This window comes from Vicia villosa, linkage group LG1 (assembly GCF_029867415.1).
Source record: "Vicia villosa cultivar HV-30 ecotype Madison, WI linkage group LG1, Vvil1.0, whole genome shotgun sequence".
Lineage (NCBI taxonomy): Eukaryota > Viridiplantae > Streptophyta > Magnoliopsida > Fabales > Fabaceae > Vicia > Vicia villosa.
The window spans coordinates 79,363,355-79,389,057 of record NC_081180.1 but is presented as its reverse complement, the minus strand read 5'-3'; the positions used below and the strand labels follow the sequence as shown (position 1 = coordinate 79,389,057).

At 33.9% G+C, this 25,703-nt stretch overlaps 3 protein-coding genes across 7 annotated transcripts; all 3 read left to right on the top strand.

Moving 5' to 3' along the window:
- The first annotated feature begins 3,179 nt into the window (after positions 1–3,179).
- On the top strand, positions 3,180–6,905 carry LOC131643251 (protein DETOXIFICATION 12-like). Its single transcript, XM_058913404.1, has 7 exons — positions 3,180–3,581; positions 4,630–5,174; positions 5,538–5,624; positions 5,715–5,771; positions 5,869–6,107; positions 6,205–6,410; positions 6,636–6,905. Exons 1-7 carry the CDS (start codon positions 3,291–3,293, stop codon positions 6,696–6,698), a joined length of 1,488 nt encoding a protein of 495 aa, XP_058769387.1. The 5' UTR covers positions 3,180–3,290; the 3' UTR covers positions 6,699–6,905.
- A 6,492-nt stretch (positions 6,906–13,397) lies between these two features.
- LOC131643281 (protein DETOXIFICATION 12-like) lies at positions 13,398–16,927 on the top strand. The gene is made up of 8 exons (XM_058913469.1): positions 13,398–13,747; positions 14,536–15,080; positions 15,265–15,351; positions 15,443–15,499; positions 15,597–15,835; positions 15,927–16,132; positions 16,358–16,414; positions 16,794–16,927. The coding sequence occupies exons 1-8, from the start codon at positions 13,478–13,480 to the stop codon at positions 16,797–16,799; spliced, it is 1,467 nt and encodes a 488-aa protein (XP_058769452.1). The 5' UTR covers positions 13,398–13,477; the 3' UTR covers positions 16,800–16,927.
- On the top strand, positions 16,377–24,234 carry LOC131643264 (protein DETOXIFICATION 12-like). 5 transcript variants are annotated; one of them, XM_058913436.1, is made up of 8 exons: positions 16,377–16,414; positions 16,794–16,866; positions 22,012–22,556; positions 22,866–22,952; positions 23,045–23,101; positions 23,199–23,437; positions 23,541–23,746; positions 23,882–24,233. In XM_058913436.1, the coding sequence occupies exons 2-8, from the start codon at positions 16,801–16,803 to the stop codon at positions 23,942–23,944; spliced, it is 1,263 nt and encodes a 420-aa protein (XP_058769419.1). In that variant the 5' UTR covers positions 16,377–16,414; positions 16,794–16,800; the 3' UTR covers positions 23,945–24,233. The 5 variants fall into 5 exon arrangements, with proteins under 5 accessions (XP_058769419.1, XP_058769448.1, XP_058769408.1 ...); XM_058913457.1 differs by lacking the exons at positions 16,377–16,414; positions 16,794–16,866 and adding exons at positions 20,269–20,382; positions 20,458–21,827; XM_058913465.1 differs by lacking the exons at positions 16,377–16,414; positions 16,794–16,866 and adding an exon at positions 19,835–20,382 and having other exon boundaries at positions 22,369–22,556; positions 23,882–24,234.
- Positions 24,235–25,703: the final 1,469 nt, after the last annotated feature.

Sequence of the window (25,703 nt, the reverse complement as noted above, 5' to 3'; positions counted from 1 at the left end):
GCAAGGAGATAGCGTTGGTCAGAGTAGCTTGGGGAGGACCAGCAGGTGGGAATGTGACTTGGGAACTGGAAAGTCAGATGAAGGATTCCTATCCAGAGTTATTTGCCTAAGGTATGTTTTCAAGGACGAAAACTATTTAGTGGGGGAGAGTTGTAACACTCCATTTATTTTCATAATTTAATTTAATTAATTTAATTGAATTATGGGGAATTATTTGGAATTATGGAAGATTATGAGGAATTAAGCAATTGGGCTTGAGTTGTGGTTAGTAAGGAAGGGGGTGCATTGGTAGGCCCTATTACTGATTAAAACAATTTTATTTCAATTTTAATAAAATAGAAGGAGTTGTGGAATAGAGAGAGTTACAGCATTTTGGGAAAAAAAGTCTGAACGTGAAAAGAGAAGAGGAACGGAGAAGTGCGACAAGAGGAAGAGCGAAGAATCAACCTTCAGGTAAGGGGGACTCTTCCGTTTATCTTCTATTATGGGATTATAGGTAGTATGATAGAATTTGATCGTGTTATTCGTATCAATTGGGTTATGCCTAGATTGTAGAAATGTTAGGTTTTTGGGAAAATTGATTTATGATGATTGTATTGATCATGTATGGTGTTAATTGAATGGTTGAATGTATTATAAATGTGTTATAATATGTGTTTGTTTGCTGTATGCGAAATCTGGTTGGAATGGGATCAGTTTAGTAGTGACTCGGTGAAAGAGGGACGAAATCGCAGGCTGTCTTCTGCGATTCGGAGCTCTGGAAATCGCCAGTTCGCGCCGCGTCCAGGAGTTGGCGCCGCGAACTGCTTGGCAGAAGGCCAGGAAGTTTTGTTGTGTTCAGTACGCGCCGCGAGCATATGGCCGCGCCGCGAAGGCGTACTTATTTGCTCATTTCGCGCCGCGAACACATGTTTGCGCCGCGAAGTGCTTGGCAGAATGTTGGAGATTTTTGACTCGCTCAGTTCGCGCCGCGTGCTGTTGGTGACAGGCCATTTTGAAAGTTTAAAAAGGTGTAACTTTTAAACCGTAAACCGAATTTTGGTGCCGTTTCGAGCATGGTGAAGCTAATCAGATAATTTACATAATAAAATGATGTTTTGAGTTGTGACTCGAAATTATTTAAAATTACTCAATTTTATTTGGTTGTGGTGGTTTATGCTTATAGGTACACTAATGAATGTTTTACCTGTATGATGTTGTGGTTGTAACCGGTGTTTATTATACATGTATTGTTGGCGTGAAATATGTGTTTATTTGATGATTATGACATTTGGTCGATTTATGTGGGTGATGAGCATGTTATGGTTGATGCATGCATTCATAATCATTTTGTGGCTGGTCCTTGACGATGGTGGACCAGTGGTAGCTAATTCCCATTGTGTGGAATTAGTGAGTGGGTGTTACCATATCCTTGACGATGGTGGGTCGGTGAGTTGGGTTATCCCAGATTTTGGTACCACATGCATGTAGTTGCATTGCATTAGGCTGTTTGTGCTATTATAACATGAATGGAAGATTGTCCAATGTTATAATATGTATTGATTGGTTGTTTGCTTACTGATTGTATGGTTTGAATCTGATTGTAACTGTGATTGGGTGAATGGCATGTGAAATGATATTTTATTATCTATATCTTATAACATTAGTTAAATGTGAATGAGACTCGCCCTTACTGTTGTTATTTTTCAGATTGAGGAGTAACTCTTGTACTTGGTGAGGATTAGCTCGTCAAGTAGTTCGTTAGAGTCAGTTGGGTCTGTGTCATGCTCTGGTCGTGTAACACTGGGGGCGTTGTTTAGAGTTATTTGTGGAACGCTTTTATTCCGTATTTTATTTATGGTGGCGTTTTAAGTCTATGACTTTGGATGTTGCATTGTTCAGATGTTAAATATATTTCCGCTGTGTTGACATGATGATCTGAATGATATTTGAGTTAACGTTCCTTTTTATGGCATGACATGAGTATTATTTTAATTATATGGCAGTTGTAATGCCCTTTTCATGTTTTACTCTGATTATTGTTTAATATTACGCGGGGTATTAGAAGGGTGTTACAACAAACATGGACGTCCAAACCAAGAATAGGAGGAAACACCCCAAAGCACACTCCCGGTGGTAGGTAGTCGGTAATTCATCGCCATCAGCATCATCAGCCAACTCCAAGTTTCATAAATGAAGAACTTACGCCCAAAAAAATGTCTGAATAAAAAAAGTAAAATTTTTCGCACAATGTTCCACTGGGCATGCTAATTTGTTTACTGGTAATTCTGATAAACAAAGACAAGTTTGATTTCACGTAAGGGAGTAAACTCAAAAATATCCCAGGACGAATAGTGCAAAAATCATTAGTTTGAAACACATTTGACAATGAATGTCAAAACAGAAAATGAGAAATAACTACAGTAAATGAGATAATAAAAATAAAAGGAAACTGGATTTATAAATGAAATGCAAATGTATACATTAATTCAAATCGCTTGTTTCTCGCTAACATTTGGATATTTTGAGTATACATAATTTGTGTGAAATTGCGGACCTCTAATCCTACAAACACGAACTACTTATATACTAGTTTTAAATATAACCGTCACCAATGGTCGATTTAACAAAGGTTGACACGTCTCCATTTCCATGCATCTTTCGCCTTTGACAAGCTTACCTGTGTTCTTTAATAAAGTTTGATCTTATCCTTTTATACCTTGCTCCAACAAAATGCATCTAGTAGCAACGTAAAAAACTGAAAGTTCTCCAAATTCTAGTAAATCCTAAAACTTGAGCGTACCTTGTCTTCGACTCAACTTTTATTGATATTCCTATTTGAAACTTCAAACTTACATGTATATTTAATTACGAAAAGTGGATCCTCTCATGCATTTTCTCTACTGCTATCTCTCCTGCTCAATTACCAGCCCTTGGATTTAGTCTAACCATTTGAGTTTGCCTATTTTTCGATGCAGATTTTTTATCTCTTTTTTTCTTAACCATTTTGTCAAAGCAAAATGGACAACATGATAAAAGAAATTAGAGAGGATCCAAATCCTTTAATTACATTTTATATTATATTATATTAAATATATTTACATGTGCGGACGCAATTCTTGTTAATTATTTTTATTTTAATATTAAAAAAACGATTTAATTGTTATTACTAAATTGAGTAAGATGCTCTAATAGTAATACATTAGAGAATAATATAAGCGTGGGAAGACTATGAATAGCGAAAGCCACCAAACAAGAGAGACCGAAATTCTTCCATCTCTCTAATCTCTATATCGGTTGTATTCATCAAAATGGCGGAAGAGAGAAGCGTAATGGAAGAGAGTCTATTAGGAAATGAGATTGTTTCGAAAACAGAGAGGCGTGACGAAGAAGAGAGGAAGAAGAAAGTAATCAGTAGGGATATTTACATGAATGAAATGAAGAGGATTTGTTATTTAGCAGGTCCAATGGTTGCTATAGGCTTGTCACAGTATTTGTTGCAGACTGTTACAATCATAATAGTTGGTCATTTGGGGGAACTCCAACTCTCTAGCACCGCCTTATCCATCTCCTTCACCACTGTCACTGGTTTCAGCTTCCTGGTACTATCAACTTACTTCATTACCACTTTTTTCTTGCCTAATTAGTCTCAGTAATTTCTATTGTTTTTTATTAGTTTTGATCGGTAGCACTGACACCTCTGAAAACAGGCCTTATCACACTAGTAATTACTTTTAGTTTGTTTAATATTTTCAAAATAAGTGGTGTCCATGTGTCTGTGTCGTGTTTGTGATCCGTACTTCATAGGTTTTGAGTGGCCTTCCTTCCGGTAATGAAGAGGTTGGGCCGCCATCACTATTGTTTGACAATGAAAGAACACAAGCCCCACCTATATTAAAGATTAAAGATAGAGTTGAAAAAGACTTTATAATAAGTGACATCTCATTCTATAAACCGTATTTATAAGTTATTCGGTGATGGATGTGGTAACGAACTCTCATTCACTGATCCTTATAGTATATCTCACGGTGAAGGTGTACATGCACATACTTTGACGATCAAATTAGTGACAATCATAAATGTGAGGTTTAAAGTTTTAGAATAATGCGTACTTCAGCTTGGTCTACGGCCTCCCTTTTAATTAGGTGTATTAGAACAATTTTTGGGGGACAGTTGCTTCAGTGGGTTGACATCGGTGGATCTGGTTGTCCGTCTGATCTGAGGGTTCTTGGGTGCTTGGTTAACATCGATCTTGTATGGTATTAATGTGTGACCACTCTAAAATCACAGGTTCTAAGTCCTTCTCTTAATCAACTATTTCTAACTTGTTAGCTTGCTCAAAGTTAACCTTATTTTTATTAAAGTTGTATTTGAGTCTCACATTACCTAGGATTCTATTGAACACCTTTATTTAATGAGTTAACTTTTAAGAGTGAAATCTAAATTCATGTTTAACATAGTATGGTGAATTCTGCACTAGCCATAAGGGTGTCCTGTGCATTGAAGTTCCACTTGAATCTCACATTGTCAAAGTTCCTTAGTTAAGCAATGTATTGTATATGTTTGTGCACCCTCATCATAAGATATAACTTTTTAACAATTTTCTCACCGAGTTGCTTAATGCGTTGGTGATTTCACTCATGCTTACAGGTAGGAATGTCTAGTGGTCTAGAAACCATAAGTGGACAAGCTTATGGAGCAAAACAATATCAAAGAATAGGAATGCAAACATACACAGCTATCTTTTCTCTTTTATTGGTTTGTCTTCCATTATCTTTCATTTGGATTAACATTGAAAACATACTTGTTTTCACAGGACAAGACCCTCTAATTGCACATGAAGCAGGAAGATTCACAATTTGGCTTCTTCCAGCCCTTTTTGCATATGCAATATTGCAGCCACTAGTTAGATATTTTCAAATACAAAGCATGCTTCTTCCAATGCTTTTAAGTTCTTGTGTCACTCTTGTTGTCCATATACCTCTTTGTTGGGCTTTGGTTTTTAAGACAGGATTGAATAATGTTGGAGGAGCAATTGCAATGAGCATTTCCATTTGGTTAAATATGATTTTTCTTGGATTGTACATGAGATACTCTTCTTCATGTGCAAAAACTAGAGCTCCAATTTCTATGCAACTGTTCCAAGGAATTTGGGAGTTTTTATGCTTTGCTATACCTTCTGCAGTAATGGTTTGGTGATTCATTTTTTCCCTCAACTCAACTTGTATATATTCTTTCACGAAATAAATCAGCATTTCAGTCCTCCAGATTAGAAGGGTCGAGCAATTTAGTCCCTCTATCAAAATATCTTTCGAGTAAACATCCATCAAGACTAATGAAAAATCTACAAATCGATTTAAATAGTCTGTTGCTGCATCAAGACATGCATAAGACATTTAAAAATGTTTTTATAAATTTGAAAAGAAAAATGCTAAATTGACCAAAGTTGTTCCATTTAAGGGACTAAATTGCAATTTTATATAAGTAGTTGTGGTGTTGTGCTGTTTATTTTCCATTAAATTGAATGATATATTTATTTTTCATATTGATGATTGTAGCCTTGAATGGTGGTCATTTGAGTTAATGGTCTTACTCTCTGGGCTGTTACCAAATCCTCAACTCGAAACTTCAGTTCTATCAGTTTGGTATGTCGCCTTCACTTTTTACTTACTACTAATCCATTAATCTTAGTCATCTTCTGAGATTTATCGCTAATTATTTTTCCATTTTTATAGTCTCAATACAATTTCAACTCTCTTTATGATACCATTTGGAATTAGTGCTGCAGCAAGGTTACAACTTTAACTTATACAATATTCATTCTTAATAGTCTAACCATTGAATGTATATCTAATTGAATTGTCCTCTTTTATTTGTCTCTGCATATAGTACAAGAGTTTCAAACGAATTAGGAGCTGGCAATCCATTTGAAGCACGTGTTGCTGTGTTAGGCGCCATGTCACTTGCACTCATAGAAGCAAGTATAGTGAGTGGAACCCTTTTTGCTTGCCGCCATGTTTATGGTTACGTTTTCAGCAATGATAGGGAAGTTGTTGACTATGTCACTCTCTTGGCTCCTTTGATTTCTATATCTGTTTTATTGGACAGCATACAAGGTGTTCTCACAGGTAAAGTCCCCTCTCATCATTACTAACTCGTCGTAACTGCGTTAAACAATATTCAGATGATTTTAACATGATCATCTATTTTTCCATTTTGATTCAGGGATTGCTAGAGGCTGTGGATGGCAGCACATAGGAGTTTATGTTAATCTAGGGGCCTTCTACCTCTGTGGGATTCCTGTTGCTGCTGCATTGGCATTTTGGGTTCAAATGGGAGGAAAAGGACTTTGGATTGGTGTACAAGTTGGTGCTACTGTTCAATGCGTTCTTCTTTCTATTATAACGAGTTGTATAAAATGGGAGCAACTGGTATGCTATTTAACCTTTGTCTTTAAATTCCACATTTCAAATTTACTGTTCCAGCTTCTTAGTTTATAGGACAATAACATAGAGTAGCAAATTCTGACAAAACTTTTTCTAAGCACTTGTGATATAGAAGATTTGTTTCTAAAAAATAATGTTGTAATGATCATGAGGTAGTATGCTTTTATGCATTATTTTATTGATGTCATTTGTGTGGTTTTACTAATGCAGGCAATAAAGGCTAGACAGAGGCTATTTGATGTTCAAGTTTCAGCAGAGAATAGATTGGTATGATATGATTGAGCATATGTCTTTGTTTCTAATGATAGAATACAAAATATTGAGCAATGTATCAATTTTACTAGCACTGGTGCAATGAACTCTAATTGCTATTTATGTGGTGTCCTTGTGTTGTTTTGTTGACTTAAATATACCAAATCATACTGAGTATTAATGTGTGATAAGAAGTTGGTCTCCATAGAGATTGCATTTTATTATATCTGTGTCACAATGTTAAAGTACTATGAAGAACCCTTTTATGCATAATTTATCTTACCCACATGTAATATCTAAAGTTTTTAGATATTTTTCAAAGAATGGAGAGCAGTATTTCATTTTCTAAAGTATTAGAACATATGTCAAGTTCATGAAGGAGATCTTAACAAAGAATAAAAACACACCGGTGATAAAACCATTAAGTTGGAAGCTAGTAGTAGTGATAAAACCATTAAGTTGGAAGCCAGTCGTAGTGAACTCATCCAGAGAACCATGCTTCAGAAAGCAAATGATTCTGGTAGAGTCACATTACCTATTATTATAAAGCTGTCACGGCGGAAAAATTGGGATTAAAATATCGATTGATTTAATTTGAAAGCAAGAGTCGTCACCGAACTTTATTATTTCTACATAAGAAAAGAAATGTATTATCACCCCCTAACATCTGTGGTATTCTACATAAACTTCTTGAAAATTTGTGTTTAGGCTAAAACGATATTGTTTGCAAAAAAAAAAGATTGAGGTGATGAGAAAATGAATGTTTTTTATTATTTTTTTGTGCTCAGCAAGACATCGTATCTTGTGCCTACATACCCCTTCTATGCAATAGAGAAGTCAGAACATTTGTAATTCATGTAAAAAGAAAACACAAAGGTTTGTTTATTTGTTTTTAATGGAAAGTCAGTTTGTCGCATTCGAGTGGAAAATATCATTTGTCATCCACAAGTATGAGGGAATGTGTATTTGCATCATTTTGATATAGAGAACTTTACTTGAACTATCTCACAAGCATGTCTCAACATGCAAGTGGAAAATATCAATCACTTGTACCACATTTCTTAGGGGCCTTTGGTTTGCATCACTTCAAGAATAAACTAATGCTTTCCTTTCTGAAAAGGTTCTAAAAGAAAAAAAAATGCACAGAGACACAAAAAGAAAGTTTGATGATGTTTGTCTTTTTGATGATTTTTGAAAGTGTTTAAATATGTTAAATATTTCAGCATTTATTGAGAAAAAACATTTTCGAGATCACTTGACGAAGTCAAGGTTTATTAAGAAAGGTTTTAAGTTTGAAAACAAGAAGGTTTTTTGAAAAAGAGAGAAATTTTGAAAATTAAAAAATGGGGTAAGAGATGAAGAGACTATCCTAAAGCATGAAATAACATGTCTCATTGTAAGATAGTCCAAGAGAATGTCTTTGTGTGTGCAAGTGAACTAACCACAAGATGGAGCAAGCATTTGACATTGGTCAAAATGAACATTCCTTTCCTTTTGGATTTTAGCCACCAAATAAGCAATAAACAAGCTAGCAAAACGTATGACCAGATGAACCCTTAAGCAAGCAGATGAAAGCTAAGTATCAGATGAAGTTCCAAGATCGCAAGTGTATCAGATGAATCCAAAGTTCACAGATGAAGTCTCAAGTATTAGATGAAATTCAAAGCATCAGATGAACTAAGTATCATATAAATTTTAGGATCTCAGATGAAAACTCCAAGCAAAGGGAAAACCTCCTAAGTCTAACTTCAATGTCCAAACTCCACAAGCATATGCTAGTAACCAATGGTCCTCAAGATCACATGAAAGTTTTTTAGGGTTTTGCCTTTATTAATGTTTTTTGGTCTTTTGAAGAAAAAGAAAACAAAATCCCGAGGGACAAAAGGAGAAATGCTTAAAAGTAAAGAGCAAGAAATGTAAAATGACATGAATGTAAATGACATTAAACTAAAAGAGCATAAAAATAAATGTTAGGAGTTAGTACAATTATTAGATCATAATGGGTATTAATGATTAATCAACTGATTCGAGATAATTTAGCGTTATGTTAAGCAATCGTAAATGTACTTATGTAGAAGTATCACCTATAAGAGGCCGGTTAATAGAAATGTATGTGCCAAACATGTTAGAGGAATGATATGAAATCATTCTCCTAAACATGTCACACAAGCCAAAACAAAATAGAAGAAGAGAGAGATGGAGAAAGAGAAGAGATCAACCAAATTGGAAACATACCAAGAGATCATTCATATCAAGTTCGGTCACTTTTTTTAATGGCACAATGAGATAAACCTATCATCAATCCAAAGTACTAAAAATGATCCAAATGATCATTTAGTGATAAATTTGAAATGATGAAAGTTCATACAATCAAATTATCTTCCAAAGGACTTTTGAATTTGATAACACATTGATCACGTCATCATGATCCAAGTCAAAAAAATTTCAAACCAAAAATATGAAGAAAAGAATTAAAAAGTTTTTTAAAATGAATTAAAATAAAAATTAGATGGAAAATTCAAAATATGCATCAAATGATCAAATAAATGACTAAGAAAATTATGAAAAAGTTAGAAAAACTATGAGAAATAAGATCTCAAAAGTTGGATCCAAAAATATTTAAAAATGATGGAGAAATAAATTTTTTAAAAGAAATTAAAATGAAAATACAAGAAAAATAACAAAAATATTAAAAAAATCATTTTAAAATTCGGAAAAAAAACATGTGGTAAAAAATATTTTTAGAAAATTGTGCAAAACAAGTTGAAGTTAAAAATCATTCAGAAGATATTTTTAATAAATTTTTAAATAAAAGGAAATTAAATGAATTAAAATAGAAAAGTTAATTAAAATAGCCACCGGCTAGCTAGGTGTCTGCGTGCTAGTGGTTGGAATTCAAATTTTGGTACCAAAGTGCGCGAAGCTCAGCTTCGTCTTCAACCTCTAGCCAAAATTACAGATCCTTGAGCTTGGAGTTTCAGGCTCAAACACCACATGCTTAAGCTTTTACTCATGTCATCATTCTCATCTCTCTGCATCAGAGCCATTGATTCACTCTGAGCAAAGAGAATTTGGTAAAATACGCAGAAACCTAGAAGCTTCAAAGTAACATTAAATGGTGTAAGTGATGAATAAATTCCAAGTGAGTGAGGACTTTTCATCAGAAGATCAAGACAAAGAGAATGGTAACTTGCTTGTTGCGAAATGGAACTTGTATCTACCTGTTCAGAGTGGAGCTTTAAGGTCTGAAAATGATGAAACGGAGTAGGTACTTGCAAGGCACGACAAGCTCCAGTAATGGTTAAAACAACTTCAGAGGATACCGGTGAAGAGTTATGGGCAAATAAGAAAGTTGAAATGAGCTTGAATTTGAGAAATGATCTTCTAGTTTTTGAGAGGGTCGGGTTGAGATGGAGGCAAAGTTTCTATGGCTTTCAAAGCTAGAAAATGAACGAGAAATGATGCTCTATTTATAGGAGAGAGTATGAGCTCATTATACGTGCCAAGTGAGATCTCATTCGTGTGAAATGAGTTGAGAATTTTCTAGATCCAAACCATGTGAGAAATGGCCCGAAATGTGTGAGTTTTGGCACAATTCAAGTCGTTTTGTGTAGTGGTGAAGCGTGTTTTGTGGTGAGGAGCAAGTTTGCACATGATTTGGGTGGTCCCAAGTTGAATTTCACATGATTTTTAATTATATGTCACAGTGCAAAACAAAGTTTAGGTCACCATGTTCAAGCTGAGGCCAAATGAAATTTTCTCGTGCGTTTTGAGGCGTTTCTTGAGCCAAATTTTCCTTTCATGGAGGAGAACATAATGCAAAAAAAAAAGGTCAAAAGAAGTCTTAAGCTAAAAATGGCATGCTTGAGAAGTTGGGGTTATGGCACTGGAAATCAGGTCTAGCATTAGGTTGACCATGTCGTGGACCTAGTTTTGTGCACATGTGACCGTAAATCCAATTCAAAATTTGAGATGCTTAGAGGCTGAATTGATGTTTGACCTATGAAGGAAAGTTGTATAGGACATCAAAAGGAACATTTGCTCAAAGAAGCGCCCATAAAAGTTGAAAATTGAGAAAGTTATGATCTTTGGACCAAATTGTGTGCCATACTTGATTTTAGGTCAAACCAACATGCATCAACTTGTAACTTTTGATGTTTTCTTGCATCCAAAGGCTCTGTGATGAATATTTGAGTACCATATGAATGTAGCTTGATTTTCTTTTGAAGATACTTGAGGAAAACCTTGGGGAAGTGGATGAAAATGGCATGGAAATAAACCATGAACCATACTTGACCTATCATTGCAAACATGCATCAAACTTGAACTTCTCACGACCAAATGATATTGAATGAAGCTTGAGGTGAATATGACCTAAGATTATAGGTCATCCCATTTAATTAAAAAATACATTTGATAAAGAGTTGACTACCACTTTGACTTTGGGAAACAAAACCCTAATTTGAGAATCATGCTTGATCTTTGGGAAAACTTCAACCACAAACCAAATTAATTTGGACCTTTGATTATTCTTGAACATGAAATAAAGTCCTCTTGAGTATTAACCACTCTCTTGCCTCCTTGATAGCAAACCCTACCTTGCACAATAAGAAAAGAAGAAAACAACAAACACATTTTTTTATTTTGAATAAAGGTTAGTAAAGTTAGATGATAAAACATAAGTAAATAAAATTGCAAAAAGAAACACAAATGTGCTTGGTGATCTCTCCCAAGAGGTAAACCCCAAGATGAGGGGGATAGGAGAATGTCATTCTTATGATCTTGATTGAATGCAAATGAATGATAGGTTAGATCTTATGGGTAAAATTTAGGGTATGACACCAGCTGTCCGGAGTAATATGAAATGGGTTCGAAGGCAACAGTGTCCTGGTGAGTGGCATATGATGTCCATTCGATGTCATCTTCGTGAGTCCTGTTAATATGCACACAGAACGACCACACAACATTATTCCCTTTACGCGAGAAATACATGCAAGCACATAGTCAATCCTCAGTATACCCTAGCAGACGATCAATTCCGTATATGCGGTGAAAGTGGGATATGATCCATCCCTGAAAAAGGAATAAGAAGAAGTATTAGTAACAAGTGTCAAGAAAAAGTCGTTTTAAAAATAATAATGGCTAGGGAAATTACCATCAGCGAGATGTAGGAGCCTGTCCTCCAAAGAGAACCTTCGCTTATCTTAGAGTACAAGTATACCAAATTGGCAGCCCCCTAATTTCACTCGTGAATGGCCGACAATTCCATGAAGTAGTTAAGGTATGCCACATCGACGCAGGTTGCACTTTTGTCCACAAACATGGACGTGCAAACCAAGAATAGGAGGAAAGCTCAAAGCACACTCCCGGTGGTAGGTAACTTGTAGTTCATCGTCATCGGCATCACCAACCAACTCCAAGTTTCATAAATAAAGAACTTACGCGCAGAAAAATATCTGAATAAAAAAAGTAATATTTTCGCACAATGTCCCACTGGGCGTACCAATTTGTTTACTGGTAATTCTGGTAAACAAAGACAAATTTGATTTCACGTAAGGGATTAAACTCAAAAATATCCTAGGATGAATTGTGAAAAAATCATTAGCTTGAAACACATTTGACAATGAATGTCAAAATGGAAAATGAGAAATAATTGCCGTAAATGAAATAATAAAAATAAAAGGAAACTGAATTTATAAATGGAAAGCAAATGCATACATTGATTCATATCACTCGTTTCTCGCTAACATTTGGATACTTTTAGTATACAAAATTTGTGTGAAATTGCGGACCTCCAATCGTACAAACACGAACTACTTATATACTAGTTCTAAATATAACCGTCACCAACAGTCAATTTAACAAATCTTGACACGTCTCCATTTCCATGCATCTTTCCTCTCTGACAAGCTTACTTGTGTTCTTCAATAATTGGTTGATCTTATCCTGTTATACGTTGCTCTGACCCCGACAAAGTGCATCTAGTAGCAATGTAAAAAACTGAAAGTTCTCCAAATTCTACTAAGTCCTAAAACTTGAGTATACCTTGTCTTCGACTCAACCTTTTTTGATATTCTTATTTCGACCAATGTCCCAAACATACCTCGAGTAATCGTTGTTTTCGAATAACCAATTTCAACCTTATGGTCGAAAATGATAATTTAGACTTGGGCACAACCCAAGTCAATTCATCACATGACTGCAGGATCGTCTTTAACCTTCATATTTCTTTTGTGTCGAAAATATGAGATAACACTCACAAATTTCTTTTTTATTTTTGTACAATTATTTAATATAATTGAGTTTGTATTATCATTATTCATTTTAAATTAAATAATTCATTTCAAATTTATATGTATAGCTAAATACATTTTATGTTGGGTGACTTCTAAGGTGAGGTAGCAATTATATTGAGAGCGGTAATTGTATGTGCAGAGGTTTACAAATTCTTTTTTTAATTTGCATAGATCTCAGCCTTTGATATCATCTATTGGTAAAAATTAAATAGTCCACCGATGAGGGACTTAATCGCTCCCTCACCTTAGACATCACCTGTATTAAATATATTTATCTGTGCGGGTATCTTACTAGTAAATTTGATAACCTTCTTATGAATTTTAAGAGGATATTAATTATTATAGTTAATTATTTAAAAAAAATATTGAATTGTTATTATTAAATTGAGTAAGATGACGTAATACATTAGAAAATAGTATAAGCGTAGGTAGGAAGAAAATGAATAGCAAAAGCCACCAAACAAGAGAGACTCAGAGACCAAACTTGTAATCTCTATATCGGTGATGGCGGAAGAGAGTCTGTTAGGAAAAGAGATTGTTTCAAAAACACATAGCCATGAAGAAGAGAGGAAGAAGAAAGTAGTCAGCAAGGATATATACATGAAAGAAATGAAGAGGATTTGTTATTTAGCAGGTCCTATGGTAGCTATAGGTTTGTCACAGTATATGTTGCAGGTTGCTTCAATCATAATAGTTGGTCATTTGGGGGAACTCCAGCTCTCTAGCACCGCTTTATCCATCTCCTTCACCACTGTCACCGGTATCAGCTTCCTGGTACTTTCAACTTACTTCAAAACCAATATTTTCTTTTCTTATTAGTCTCAGTAATTTCTGTTGTTTTTTATTAGTTTTGATTTCTGTAGCACTGACTTAGTCTGATCACGCTTGTAAATACTTTTAGTTTATTTATTAGTGGTGTCCAATTCATATCTTTTGAGTAAATAAGCAAATATAAAATGATATCTTTGATTGATTCCCATTGATTTTGTTGTCACGTGAGAGAGTCTTTTTTCCAGCCTTCCTTCCGGTAATGAAGAGGTTGGGCCGCCATCACTATTGTTTGACAATGAGAGGCTCACGTTACCTAGGATTCTATATTGAACACCTTTATTTTATGAGTTTATTTTGAGTTACTTCTTCTGGTCCGTCTAATTTATAAGAAAAAGTTTACTTTTTAGATTTATTGAATAATCAATATATTTACATTGATTTAGATTTATTGAATAATCAATATATTTACATTGATTTAGATTTATTGAATAATCAATATATTTACATTGATTTAGATTTATTGAATAATCAATATATTTACATTGATTATCTAATGAATCTAAAAAACAAACTTTTCCTTATAAATTGGACAAGACGAGAGGTAGTAATTTTTAAGAGTGAAATCTAAATAAATGTTTAACATAGTATGGTGAATTCTGCACTAGCCATAAGGGTGTGCTGGGCATTGAAGTTCCAATAAGATATAACTTTTTAACTTGACATACAAAAACATTTAACAATTTTCTCGCCCAAGTTACTTAATGAATTGGTGATTTTGCTCATGCTAACAGATGGGAATGGCTAGTGGACTAGAAACCACATGTGGACAAGCTTATGGAGCAAAACAATATCAAAGAATAGGAATGCAAACATACACAGCTATCTTTTCTCTCTTATTGGTTTGTATTCCAATATCTTTCATTTGGATCAACATTGAAAACATACTTGTTTTCACAGGACAAGACCCTCTAATTGCACATGAAGCTGGAAGATTCACAATTTGGCTTCTTCCAGCACTTTTTGCATATGCATTATTGCAGCCACTAGTTAGATATTTTCAAATACAAAGCATGCTTCTTCCAATGCTTTTAAGTTCTTGTGTCACTCTTGTTTTCCATATACCTCTTTGTTGGGCTTTGGTTTTTAAGACAGGATTGAATAATGTTGGAGGAGCAATTGCAATGAGCATTTCCATTTGGTTAAATGTCATTTTTCTTGCATTGTACATGAGATACTCTTCGTCATGTGCAAAAACTAGAGCTCCAATTTCTATGGAGCTGTTTCAAGGAATTTGGGAGTTTTTGCGCTTTGCTTTACCTTCTGCAGTAATGGTTTGGTGATTCATCTTTCCCCTCAACTTAACTTGTATATATTCTTTCACGAAATACATCAGCTAAATTGACCAAAGTTGTTCCATTCAAGGGACTAAATTGCAATTTTATATAAGTAGTTGTGTTGTTGTGCTGTTTATTTTTCATTAAATTGAATGATATATTTATTTTTCATGTTGATGATTGTAGCCTTGAATGGTGGTCATTTGAGTTTATGGTTTTACTCTCTGGGCTGTTACCAAATCCCCAACTCGAAACTTCAGTTCTATCAGTTTGGTATGTCGCCTTCAATTTTTACTTACTACTAATCCATTAATCTTAGTCATCTTATGAGATTTTTCGCTAATTATTTTTCATTTTTATATAGTCTCAATACGATTGCAACTCTCTTTACGATACCATTTGGAATTAGTGCTGCAGCAAGGTTACAACTTTAACATAAAAAATATTCATTCTTAATATTCTAACCATTGAACTTATATCTGATTGAATTATCCCCGTTTTTTTGTCTCTGCATATAGCACGAGAGTCTCAAACGAATTAGGAGCTGGCAATCCATTTGAAGCACGTGTTGCTGTGTTAGGTGCCGTGTCACTTGCACTCATAGAAGCAAGTATAGTGAGTGGAACACTTTTTGCATGCCGCCATGTTTATGGTTATGTTTTCAGCAATGATAAGGAAGTTATTGATTATGTCACTGTTATGGCTCCTTTGGTTTCTATATCTGTTATATTGGACAGCATTCAAGGTGTTCTCACAGGTAAAATCCCCTCTCATCATCATTACTAACTCGTTGAACAATATTCAAATGATTCTAACAGGATATTCTGTTTTATTTTTCTTTGATTCAGGGATTGCTAGAGGCTGCGGATGGCAACACATAGGAGTTTATGTCAATCTAGGGGCCTTCTACCTCTGTGGGATTCCTGTTGCTGCTGCATTGGCATTTTGGGTTCAAATGGGAGGAAAAGGACTTTGGATTGGTATACAAGTTGGTGCTTTTGTTCAATGTGTTCTTCTTTCTATTATAACAACCTGTATAAAATGGGAGCAACTGGTATGCTATTTAGCCTTTGTCTTTAAATTCCAACTTCCAAATTTACTGTGCTCGCTTCTCAGTTTATAGGACAATAAGATAGAGTAGCAAATTCTGACAAAACTTTTTCTAAGCACTTGTGATATAGAAGATTTGTTTCTAAAAAATAATGTTGTAATGATTATGAGGTAGTATGCTTTTATGCATTATTTTATTGATATCAATTGTGTGGTTTTACTAATGCAGGCAATAAAGGCTAGACAGAGGCTATTTGATGTTGAATTTTCAGCAGTGAATAGATTGGTATGATATGATTGAGCATATGTCTTGGTGTATCTGACTAGGAATATCAGAGTACTATTCTAATGATAGAATACAAAATGTTGAACTCTAATTGCTATTTATGTGGTGTCCTTGTGTTGTTTTGCTGACTTAAATATACAAATCATACTGAGTATTAATAAGTGATAAGAAGTTGGTCTCTAAAGAGATTGCATTTTATTATATCTGTGCCTCAAAGTTAAACTACTATGAAGAAACCCTCTTATCTTATGCATAATTTATCTTAGAGAAATGATAACCATATTGCTATACTGTTTTGTTTTTTTAAAATGTTTAATAATTATATTTTCTTTTTTCTTACACACTCCACCACATTATGTTTTACTTTTATATGGTGTAGGTGTAAAATGTCTCATTTCTGGTGTAAGGATAGCACCCCTATTTATCTTATCCACATGCTCGAAGCAAGAATGGTAATGACATGTAATACGTAAAGTTTTTAGATATTTTTAAAAGAATGGAAAGCAGTATTTCATTTTCTAAAGTATTTAGAACATATGTCAAGTTTATGAAGGAGATCTTAACAGAGAATAAATGACACGTCGATGAGAAAACCATTAAGTTGGAAGCTAGTCGTAGTGAACTCATCCAGAGAACCATACTTCAGAAAGCAAATGATTCTGGCAGAGTTACATTACCTTTTATTATTGAGAATATCTTGGGAAGTCACACATTGGTCTAGGTAAAAGATTGAATCTATTCTTTTATTAGTTATAAAAAGATTGGTGATCTAGAAATGAGACAGACAAGAATGATATTGGAGTTGTCAGATAAATTCATCAAACATCTTTATGGAATAGCCGAAGATAGTCAAAATTAATAAATTTTCGTCTCTTAATGGTTTCATGGTGACAATATAGAAGAAAGGTTCCTCTGATTTTGAACTGACCTTTCATGAAAACTGCGGAAAGATGATTGACGTCAATCTTTAAAAGATGAAGGTTAAAATGCAGGACTAAGAGGATGGTTTTGATTTATTTGAAGCTATAAAGCACTCAAAAGACAAAAATACTTGTTTTAAAATGGATGTATCGATGATGATATTCTAAAAGTCAAGAATAAATTGCATAATGACACCCCATTAGAAATAGCTATGTTATAATGAAGAATTTTGATACCTGGAAGAAGAAAAACTCGCTGAGGAATTACAAGCAAAAGAGAGGGCTATAGCCTATAGGTAGGGGTGTTCGCGGGCCGGTTAGGTTAGGTTCGGTTTTGAGAGAATCAGATGCTCAAAATTGATAAAAATATATAGATTGGATTGGATCGAATTTTTTCCGATAAAACCTAAACTGAACCAAACTGAGAATAACTGTTGGTTTGGGTTGGATTGATCAAGACATGCATTTAAAGTGCATGTTCCCAAGGTCACCTGCTCCCACTCACCAGACTTTTCACTTTCACCTCCATAAAGCAAAGGTAAGTGCTCAGAAAACACAAGACGAAAAAAGAGAGCGACCAGACAATCTCAATCCTTGTTTCACTAAGTAAAAATTAGGACTTAGGGATAAACTCTTCTAGACCGGCCAAAGGCCCAATTATGAAGTCCCGATCCAGAGCTCCACCAAGGAGGACTCATGATCAGGTGAAACATTGCCAAAAAGGAAGGTAATTTCTTTTTCTATCTTTATGGTGTGACTCACACCTTTGAAAATCCAAAATTGCCTTCAGAAATTTTCGGAGATGTATCTCTGAACGCACCTTCAGCCCATTTTTGTCAAAAATTGGTCCAGAGATGCATCTGTGAATATTTCTGAGCCGAGTTCGGAGATGCATCTTCGAAAACTCATATTTTGGATATGCATCTCCGAAAACTTCCCTGCAAGCATCATGGGCAGAAATATTGTCTAAGTTTATATATTTTTTTAATGCGAAGTCATTTTAATCAGAATAATAGTGCCATAATCCATAATTTGATTCAAACATTATAGAATAAGATAATGCATTAATTAGAAAAACATCCGAAAATATTACAAACATAGTTCTAGTTTATGGAAAATAATACTAAAACATTCAAAAATACAAAAAAAAAACATAACCTACTGCCTATGTCTAATCCTAATCCCCTGGCCCCTCCTCTGCCACCGGTAACTCACGGCATTATGAGCCTTAGTAAGAATGGAACGTGTTAGCTAGGGCAACCGCATCATCACCACCTCTCTCAAACAACTCGGACTCTATGCCCTCATACGTAATCCACATAATATTATGACATATCGATAACACATCAACGACCTGGTCATTCTTGACCTGCTCATTCTCTAGGATCTCCTCATGAGCAGGTCTATATGGACGTTCAGGAGCACCTGGTCATGACAGAGTGTGCCACATTATAGAACTAAGCCATCTAACCGTCCACATAAGACCATTGTCTTTTGGCTGACATACTCCGATATTTCTCTGGTACCAGCTGACTCTCGTAATTCGCTAGAATTTCATCAAGATGTCTACGCAGGATATTGTTAGGAGAAGCCTCGAAGGAGGATCTCGAAATGGAGTTGTCACAAATCCAAATTAACGCATACATCGCTCCAACAGATACCTGCACATCAGATTCCTCCCACGTGCCAGACATCCGGAGTAATATGAAATGGGTTCGAAGTCATAATGTTGAGTCCTGTCAATATACACATGGAACGGCCACGCAACATAATCCCTTTGCGCGAACAATACATGCAAGCACATGGCGAATTCTCAATATACCCTAGCACACAATCAAACTCGGGTATGCAGTGAAAGTGGGATATGATCTATCCCTGAAAAGGTAGAAGCAAAAAATAGTAACAAGTGTAAAAAAAATTGTTTTTAAACTAATAATGGCTAGGGAAATTACCGTCAGCAGGGTTCAGGAGTCTGTCATTTGCTTTGTCATTCAAAGAGAACCTTCGCTTAGCTTGTAGTACAAGTATACCAAACAGGAAGCCCTCAAATTCCACTCGTGAATGGACGACAAGTCGATGAAGTACTTAAGATATGCCACATCGACGTAGGTCGCACTGTTGTCCGCAAACATGGACGTGCAAATCAAGAATAGGAGGAAACACCTCAAAGCACACTTTCGGTAATAGGTAACCTGTAGTTCATCGCCATCGGCATCACCAGCCAACTCCAAGTTTCATTAATTAAGAACTTACCCACAAAAATGTCTGAATAAAAAAAATAGTTAAATTTTCGCACAATGTAACCTTAAAAGTCAAATGAATGATACTCCGTGTAAACAACTAATTTTTTATCGCACGAGTCACTATTAGTACAATACTTATTTAATACAATTGATTTTATATGATTATTGTTCATTTTAACTAGTTAACTCATTTCAAATTATCTGTAAATTTAAATATATTTTATATAATATTAAATATATTTATCTGTCCGGACGCACAAGCATCTTATGTGAATTCGGTAAAATTCTTATAAATTTTATAAAAAAAAATTAAAATTAAATTGCTATTATTAATTATTTTTATTTTAATATTTAAAAAAATGATTGAGTTGTTATTATTAAATTGACTAAGATGGCGTAATACATTAGAGAATAGTATGCGTGGGAAGAAAATGAGAACGTGAAGTGACTATGAATAGCGAAAGCCACCAAACAAGAGAGACCGAAATTCTTCTCTATATCGGTAGTATTCTTCAAAATGGCGGAAGAGAGAAGCATAATGGAAGAGAGTCTGTTAGGAAAAGAGATTGTTTCGAAAACACAGAGCCATGAAGAACAAAGAAAGGAGAAAGTAGTCAGCAAGGATATATACATGAAAGAAATGAAGAGGATTTGTTATTTAGCAGGTCCAATGGTTGCTATAGGTTTGTCACAGTATTTGTTGCAGGTTGCTTCAATCATAATAGTTGGTCATTTGGGTGAACTCCAACTCTCTAGCACCGCCTTATCCATCTCCTTCACCACTGTCACTGGTTTCAGCTTTCTGGTACTATCAACTTACTTCATAACCAATATTTTCTTGCCTAATTAGTCTTAGTAATTTCTATTGTTTTTTTATTAGTTTTGATCCCTCTGAAAATATGGTGACTTGAGTTAGGGAACCCTGTGTCATCCAGTCAGGGTCGCCTATGTGGGACACATTAGTCCTTTGTCGGCTCTCTGAGTCTTGGTTTCTTGATGGTTGGATTTGCCCATTGACATTCTTCATGTTGATCATTCGGTATATATATTGAGGATTTCTTCTTCCTTGTTTTTCTTTCATTCTTAAAACTTATATGTTTTATGTGTTTCTTTCGCATTCTTAATATTCCCTCAGAGGACGCGCTAAATGATATAGTATGACCTTTTTCTTTTAGTGCTGTTGATGGTGATGAATCTGGTAATGAACTCTGGTGTGTTGGTCTTCATAATATGTTCGATGGTTGGGGGTACTTGCAAACACTTCGATATGCTCTAGGATTTTGAAGCCCTAGTGTCTTTTGTCAAATTGTCAGGGACAATTGTCTTAGAATACATGTGTTACAAGATTCCAGAGTAGCATCTGACGGTCTCTAGGGAACTAGTGAGCTCTGATCAGGTGTACTGCTAGGGTAGAACCATCTTAAGGTTCTGAGGTACTAGAACTTTTTCGGAGACAATTGCTTCAGGGTGATGTCGCTAATGGATCTAGTTGTCTATCTAACCTGAGGGCCGTTAGATAAATTCGACGGGGTAGATGGACAGATGGCCGGTTATCTGAACCCACATACTCGGTGCTATGATGCTAGATTGATTGAATTTTGGCTCAAACCAGAACATTAAGATTGAGTTAGGTTCAACCACAATTCTAAAAGATCTAGAGTCTATTGAATCGGATCACCCACAATTTATATTCACACCAATAGTGGTGGGCGTGAAAAAGTGTACTAAAAAAATTCAAATTCAATATAAATTATATATAGAACTTGAAAATAGTTTATAAAAAGTGACTCTCTCTTATAATTGAATTTTATAATATTAAGTTAGACCCAACCACAGAAAATATAAAATATTGTTACTGAAATTCTAAACCAAGGAACACTCTTATTTCCATACAGATCATATACTCATAATTGCTTTAAGTCTAATGTGTTCCCTTTTCAGCCTATGAAAAATTGAAAATTAAGTTCTGAACCTTCAATGTATAGGTCCATTTTCTCAAAGTACTATTTTTTTTCTTTCTTATAAACCCGGAACAATCATCCAATTTTACCATCCCTACCCCAAAACAAAACAAAAAAGCTCTAACTACTATTTTTTCTTCTTCTGAATCATCATAAAATTTCATCTTTAAAAAAATGACTTTTCCGAAATGTATATCAGAAATCCATATTATAAATACATGTTTAACATACTATGGCAAACTTTGTAGGACATGTGAGAATTGAACCCAATTCCGCACTAGGCATAAGGGTGCGTATTGAAGTTCTACTTGAATCTCTCATTGTCAAAGTTCCTTAGTTAAGCAATGTATTGTATATGTTTGTGCACCCTCACAATAAGATATAACTTTTTAACTTGAGATACAAATACATTTAACAATTTTCTCGCCCAAGTTACTTAATCCATTGGTGATTTTGCTCATGCTAACTAACAGAGGGGAATGTCTAGTGGACTAGAAACCACATGTGGACAAGCTTATGGAGCAAAACAATATCAAAGAATAGGAATGCAAACATACACAGCTATCTTTTCTCTCTTATTGGTTTGTATTCCAATATCTTTCATTTGGATCAACATTGAAAACATACTTGTTTTCACTGGACAAGACCCTCTCATTGCACATGAAGCAGGAAGATTCACAATTTGGCTTCTTCCTGCACTTTTTGCATATGCAATATTGCAGCCACTAGTTAGATATTTTCAAATACAAAGTTTGCTTCTTCCAATGCTTTTAAGCTCTTGTGTCACTCTTATTTTCCATATACCTCTTTGTTGGGCTATGGTTTTTAAGACAGGATTGAATAACGTTGGAGGAGCAATTGCAATGAGCATTTCCATTTGGTTAAATATGATTTTTCTTGGATTGTACATGAGGTACTCTTCGTCATGTGCAAAAACTAGAGCTCCAATTTCTATGGAGCTGTTTCAAGGAATTTGGGAGTTTTTGCGCTTTGCTATACCTTCTGCAGTAATGCTTTGGTGATTCATCTTTCTCCTCAACTCAACTTGTATATATTCTTTCACAAAATAAATCAGCATTTCAGTCCTCGAGATTAGAAGGGTCGAGCAATTTAGTCCCTCTATCAAAATATAGTTTGTTGCTGCATAAAGACATGCATAAGACATTTAAAATTGTTTTTATAAATTTGAAAAAAAAAATGCTAAATTGACCAAAGTTGTTCCATTCAAGGGACTAAATTGCAATTTTATATATGTAGTTGTGTTGTTGTGCTGTTTATTTTCCATTAAATTGAATGATATATTTATTTTTCATGTTGATGATTGTAGCCTTGAATGGTGGTCATTTGAGTTAATGGTCTTACTCTCTGGGCTGTTACCAAATCCTCAACTCGAAACTTCAGTTCTATCAGTTTGGTATTTCGCCTTCACTTTTTTCTTACTATTAATCCATCAATCTTAGTTATCTTATGAGATTTTTCGCTAATTAATTTTCCATTTTTATATAGTCTCAATACGATTGCAACTCTCTTTATGATACCATATGGGATTAGTGCTGCAGCAAGGTTACAACTTTAACATAAACAATATTCATTCTTAATATTCTAACCATTGAACTTATATCTGATTAAATTATCCCCGTTTGTTTGTCTCTGCATATAGCACGAGAGTTTCAAATGAATTAGGAGCTGGCAATCCATTTGAAGCACGTGTTGCTGTGTTAGGCGCCATGTCACTTGCACTCATAGAAGCAAGTATAGTGAGTGGAACCCTTTTTGCATGCCGTCATGTTTATGGTTACATTTTCAGCAATGATAAGGAAGTTATTGATTATGTCACTGTCATGGCTCCTTTGGTTTCTATATCTGTTATATTGGACAGCATACAAGGTGTTCTCACAGGTAAAATCCCCTCTCGGTAGGTATTACTAACTCGTCGTAAGTACGTTAAAAAATATTCAAATGATTTTAACATGATCATCTGTTTTCCATTCTTTTGATTCAGGGATTGCTAGAGGTTGTGGTTGGCAACACCTTGGAGTTTATGTGAATCTAGGGGCCTTCTACCTCTGTGGGATTCCTGTTGCTGCTGCATTGGCATTTTGGGTTCAAGTGGGAGGGAAAGGACTTTGGATTGGTATACAAGTTGGTGCTTTTGTTCAATGTGTTCTTCTTTCTATTATAACAAGTTGTATAAATTGGGAGCAACTGGTATGCTATTTAAACCTTTGCCTTGAAATTCCAAATTTCAAATTTACTGTGCCTGCTTCTCGATTTAAAGGACAATAAGATAGAGTAGCAAATTCTGACAAAATTCTCTCTAAGCACTTATTTTTACTAATGCAGGCAATAAAGGCTAGACAGAGGCTATTTGATGTTGAATTTTCAGCAGAGAATAGATTGGTATGATATGATTGAGCATATATGTCTTGGTGTATCTGACTAGGAATATCAGAATACTATTCCAATGATAATATACAAAATGTTGAACAATTAATCAATTTTACGAGCACTGGTGCAATGAACTCCAATTGCTATTTATTAGGGGTGGCAATAAAATCCATTAAGGGAAAATCCATCCAATCCATCCAATAATTTATCCATCCAATCCATCCATCAACCAAATAACTACTTAATGGATTGGATTCAATCCATCCATTTAACTATATGGATGGATTCAATCCATCCATCTCATTTAATAAATCCAATGGATTTTTTTTAGTTTCATATAAAATTGTTGACTTTATTTTAAAATTTCACAATATTTTTTCTTTTTCTTGAATAATATATATATATATATATATATATATATATATATATATATATATATATATATATATATATATATATATATATATATATATATAGATAGATAGATTCCATATATATATATATATATATATATATATATATATATATATATATATATATATATATATATATATATATAGATAGATAGATTCCATATATATATATATATATATATATATATATATATATATATATATATATATATATATATATATAACTCACGTGACTTCTTTAACTATTCTGAACAAAAAAATCTCAACTGTTTTTCATCTAGTGTTCCATTTGTAAATTAAAATTATAACCACAATCATTTTTCTTCTATCTCAGTTCTCTAGTAACTTTATTATTTTCTATTCTATTTTTTCCTGTTGATAATTTTTCCTAAAGAAATTCTCAATTGAAGAGCCACTTTAATGTGCCGAGCTCTGTTTTTTACGGTAATAATTTTTTTAGCTTCTCCCATCTACGATTAATTTTATATTTGTTAGATGAGAATTAATTAGTTAATATTAAAATAGAAAATCACAAATACTGAAAGAGGGGGCTGTTTCAAAGGAATTAGTGATGATATGAAATACTGGGATGAAGAGAATGGCTACAAGAGATGTATGAAAGACAAAACAACGTGAATGGTTGAACAGTTGTGCGACTAATTATTAAATAAGTCACGTGAGGTTTTAATGAAGCTTTTAATCTGAACCGTAAATATTAATCTAATGGCTTAAAATTATTCCTCTCACTCTCACATAAGAGACCCTTTTCTCACTTGATACATTCCATATATATATATATATATATATATATATATATATATATATATATATATATATATATATATATATATATATATATATATATATATATATATATAAAAGAGAGTGGTAGTAAAAGAACGCCACTTTGAAAATCGAGAAAGTGGTGGAATTTCAGTTTGAAAAGCATAGTTGTTCAATTCATTTGAATTGGAAATCATATTTCAAAATAGAATTGAAAAAATCTATAATTCAACACAGTAGTTAAGTATTGAAGTAGAAATAAGAATGCAATGGTGTCATAATTTAACAACGAAGAAATATATCATTTCAATTATTAAACAAAACTGTAAATTCATACAAAGATAAAAAAAATCAGAAATAACATTAGAAAAAAAGAGAGAAATAAAATAGAATAACTAACAAATAATTATCAAAACTTATCTATCAAATATTATAAATTATGAATAAATATAACATAAATCTATTATATCTATAATATTGTAAAAATATTATTTTAGAGAAATTTAAAAAAAAAGTTTTTGTAAAGTTTTAAAATCTAAAATATTAAAAAAAGTTAATTAAAATATTTAAATAAATGTTTT